The sequence below is a fragment of the Anneissia japonica genome, unplaced genomic scaffold (genome assembly GCF_011630105.1).
Source record: "Anneissia japonica isolate Jap-2015-1 unplaced genomic scaffold, ASM1163010v1 scaffold288184_len555535_cov198, whole genome shotgun sequence".
In the NCBI taxonomy this organism is placed as follows: Eukaryota; Metazoa; Echinodermata; class Crinoidea; order Comatulida; family Comatulidae; genus Anneissia; species Anneissia japonica.
In genome coordinates, this window is record NW_022698468.1 from 15,934 (window position 1) to 20,572 (window position 4,639).

The 4,639-nt window shown below is 32.7% G+C and overlaps 1 protein-coding gene across 3 annotated transcripts in view; it reads left to right on the top strand.

Annotated features, from left to right (window-relative positions):
• The window catches only part of LOC117102656, a gene marked incomplete at its 3' end in the record, with an annotated part of 16,536 nt that extends 13,025 nt beyond the window's left edge, over positions 1-3,511 (top strand). For all 3 annotated transcript variants that reach the window (XM_033243023.1, XM_033243022.1, XM_033243024.1), the window contains 3 exon segments: positions 912-1,062; positions 2,051-2,219; positions 3,346-3,511. In XM_033243023.1, coding sequence (XP_033098914.1) covers positions 912-1,062; positions 2,051-2,219; positions 3,346-3,511 — 486 coding nt within the window.
• Between the last annotated feature and the right edge of the window lie 1,128 nt (positions 3,512-4,639).

The following is a 4,639-nucleotide window of genomic DNA, read 5'->3' on the forward strand; positions in this document are numbered from 1 at the left end:
TGCTTAGGCGAAATTTGATTGGCTAAATCTATGGCAGCCATCTTGGATGGTGCACACCACAGCTCTGCGTATTTCGAACTTACAGTTAAAGCGCTCTAGTATTCCTATTATATCATAATGATCCAGACGCACACGGCGACCTCCTTTTTCCATTAATGGAGGAAAACGTTATCACTAATCAGAGTCCGGTTATACGATTGTGCGCTTAGCTGTCTGTCATTTTATTGTTTTGATTTATTTAATGCCTACTGGTTGTATTTTATGGATAATGGCAACGATTTCCAACTCTACAGAAGGAGATTATGTATTCACAGTTGTGTAACACTGGCATAAGTTTCTTAGATCCAGCCGGACGCGGCGCCCCATCATTTGTATTCCCACATTGCATTTCGGTGGAACAGTTTTCGTTTCTTTTTTATTTCCTGTGGTGAACTCTATCTTATGTTTCTAGTATCTTTGATACTGGAAAGTTTCTTCGGTTATGCTTGGTGTGTTCCACACACCAAGAAATATAATCGAGTTTGCAATGATCATTGAGAGTACTCGTTGCTCCGATAAGGCCAAAAAATTGTTTGTTTGCCCTCCTCCACCCGCCCCTAACTCATTAAAAAAAACAGGGGCGGAAAAACAAAAAAACTTAAAGAAATGGGGGTTTTTTAGCTTTTTTCTCCACAATATAAAACAAAATTCAGTGAATTTATCTTTATTTTTTGCCATATGCTCTACAAATTAGTCTAAAGATGTTGTCTGATGTAGGATTACCATTCTAGGACTCTGTGAGTTAGGCCCTATTTTTATTCCATCTGATGATTATAAGCTTTTTCCACTAGGCTCTATTTATCGTTTTTCAAAAAAGGAAGGGCAAACAACCAATTTATTTTTTTTTGCCAAATGATTTGATTCTAATTCAGATCCACTCTGCAAGTTTTCCAAGCATCAAGAATTGACGCAGCATTCACTCATACTACCGACCAATGACTATTCTGTCCAGTGGTGGGTATTTTCTGATGAAGAGTTTCGTGTGGCAACAGTATTAAATCTTGGATATAAACATGTTATGGGGTAACGATAGTATCCTTTTATTTCCGTTTTTCTGACTTGTTTAGTTATTTTAACATTAATTGTACCAATCCTAATTAGCCTCCCCAAAGGAGCGAAGCGTAGAGTTTTTTGCGTGTGTGAATATTCTAACTTTTATTTTAATTAATATTTCATTAATCAAGAAATTTACTCTTTTACCACGATAACTCTAAAGTTTGGTTAAGTCCTATTGATATTTCATACTTGAAAGAATGCAAGATGGAAAAATAAGAAGACAAGGCCTATTGTTTTTGGTACTTATGAATATGAATGTGAATATGCTAATTTCTCATTTGAATAATTAATATTTCACTAATCAGAAAATGTACGCTAGTTACCACGATAATTAAAATTTGAAAAGTCTGATTGGTTTCCAATTAGCACAATGCAAGATGGATGATAAAGTGATGAACCCTATCTTTGCTCATTTGCATAATTAGTATTTCACTAATCAGATAATTTACGCTAAATCCATCATTTGCCATAAAAAAAAATCTAATTTTATTAGTTGAACTTGTAATAGTTCTTCATATTGTCGCTGTAGCTGTTGTAGTAAATCGTTTGTTAGCACGATAACTAAAGTTTGTTAATTCTGATTAGTTTTAAACCCCCACTTTCAAAGAAAAATCAGACGATGGGAAGGCTACGCTTTTAATGCGCAGTGTAAAAGAAGGAGCATTCTTTAGTTTTATTTTAAGGCTAAATTCGACATTTTGTATTATTTTTTTCATATCAATCTCTTAATGAATAAGGTTTTCTTGTTGAAATTGTTGAACTATCAATTTGATAAGCGTAGATATAGAATTGAACAGACGAAAAGTTTCCTCACTTACCAATTAACGATACCAGTAAAAAAACAGTAACAACAACAATAACTGGTTTATTAGCTGTAATGCAATGTAATGTAACAATAATTGTACTCTATGGCAAATGGAGATTGCAAATAACCGTTGATGATTTTACATTTCAGAGTCTGGCACAACCTGTTAGTAATCGCAAGTGCAGATTGTATTAAAGTTTATATTCTTGAAAGAAAGGAGAATGAATACAACTTTCGTTTAAGAAATATGACTAAAGAGCTAACAAAGGATTTGCTTATTAGTCGTAGTTCAGTCATTGTTTGGGACAGAAAATGTGTGGTAAGTTTATTGAAAGATTTGTCAAAACAGGGAGGCCTGAAATGTGGAGTAATGAGATTTTAAAACTGAATAAATGATTTATCCTCATGTTTTTTGTTTTGTTTTGTTTTTTTTTTGTGCAGGGGCGGTGAGGTTCATGGCTGCATTTATTTCTATACACTTTTTTTTTAATGAGAACCTGTACAATTTTGCCCAGACACAGTATTCTAATTTTTTGCCGATTTCAGGCTCAAAATGTTCTTGTTTTGTTCTTAGATTTACACACTATACAAACGTGGAAAATTATTATTGTACAGCATATACTGTACTGTATTATCAGGGGTGAAATTAGTGGGGGAGGGCCGGCCCTGCCCCCCACCCACCTTATAGAAAATTTTTTTAAAGGGGAAAAAAAGAAAGCAAGAAAGAAAAAGAAAAAATTGATCGCCCAAAAACGCCTCTGAGGTTATTTTCGGACGTCTAGAACACAAACATTTCGCCGGGGCATGCCCCCTGACCCCCTAGGGTAGTATTATCTCGATCGGCCCACTTTCGGCCATCTCTGGATCCCCCCTGATTATAGAGGTTATTACATACTGTAGTCACACCTACTACAAATAAGGTACGGATAAGATATGTTGGTTTTTCTATTTGGCATTTTACCTCAGCCTCAATTTGTTCTTATTTTGTTCCTGATTTTTTGGCAATTTCAACCGCAATTTTCTTACAAAAAAAAAGTGTATTTCTTGTAGTTGATAAAGGGGCCAGTGTCTGTTTGCACTTCTTTACTATGTTTTTTTTTTATATTTCTCTTCTAATCAGTTTCTGGTAATCCGTTTGGTAAATGCATGAGCACATAACACTCACTTAAAAAACCCACAACTAATGTGATGTTCAAACCATACAGTTTGTAAGCTAACATATATAACGCCCTCTGGAGTAGAGAAGCGAATAAAATAGTTCAGTAACAAAGCGTTCTATTGGCTCAAGCATGTTCTTTTGTTGCTCTGTTTTACACAACATAGTACAGTAATTATCAAAGAACATAATACCTAATTTTCCGGAAGCACGCCTATTTTAATATTAGAATCTAAGTAGTTTGCTTAGCCTAAAATTAATTTATTTAAATTATTTTTTTTATCAACAGTTTCCCTTAAGGTACTCCAACCAGTTATCGATTGTGATTTATGATTTGGATGACCTTCAACCTCAAGTGTTTCAAGTGTCACATGGACCATCAAAAACAACTAATCAAAAACACATGACTGATATACGTATATTTGGTGATTGCATTTTATTCACAATTGACGAAGGTAATAAAAAAAAAAAAAGTTCAACGACAAAATTAATTATTTAAAAAAAATGTATATCTATTTTTATAAGAATTAAAGTTATTTTTGTTTTAAATGATTTGCAAATGCAAACATAAGTGCTTACATTAGGGACTTTATTTATTAGTCAATAGATGAGCTGTCTGAAAACCGTATAATCGTGACGGTTTTAACAGAGTTTGTTTTACTTTCAAAAAATTATTAGAGTAATACACAGTAAATTTGAAGTTAACAGTTAACTTAAGTTCTTTCTCAGAATTAACTGTACTTTAATTTATTGTTGTTTTTGGCACTGGTTTGGAATTTAGCTTTAAATTCATTATTATTCTCTGTTTGTTCTTACTACTTGCTCTTGTTGCATTATTCTGGCTCTTATACTTTAAATCCTTATACAGTACTGAATTTCTGTCTGTTTCCTTTTTAATAACTCAGGTATATTAATTTTCTGTCTTTCATTTAAGATTTGCTTATTATTGTTTTCTCAGCCTAATTACAAATTTTAATAGCAAGTGCATGGTTCTTATATGACTTTTCAAAATGAATCTTTCAGGTTCTTGAATTCATATAGTAAGTAGGCATATAACTGATTCATTTTTTCATCATATTATTGGTTAAAGGGATCCTTATAATTAAATTATTTTCTTTTGGCCTAGAGCTATATGGGTCATTCTTCGCTAATGTGCCATTTTAGAGGTTTAGAAATCATGAAAAAAAAAGTTTCACATTTGTAATTCTTTTATTACACATGTCACCATTATGCCATATAACAACTATAATAAACATTCGGCACGATAATTAGGGCATTTTAAACGTTTATTTAAGCATTCAATTTTCAGTGCTGTAACATAGCAAATATTTCAAGAATCATCTCCATCACTTTTTTTGTGACGGAGATGATGATATAGACATAGATGTGAATCTTAGTAAATTTGAAAGATAAATTGTATTATTTAAATATAGGATAATACACAATGAACAAACAGCTTTCGAACAACGTAAGTCGTATCAATTACCATTTTTATTTTATAGCTGTTTTTGAGGAAAGAAAACATCAAGAAGTCATCTCCATCACAGTAAAATTGTGATGGAGATGACTGTGACGGAGATGAG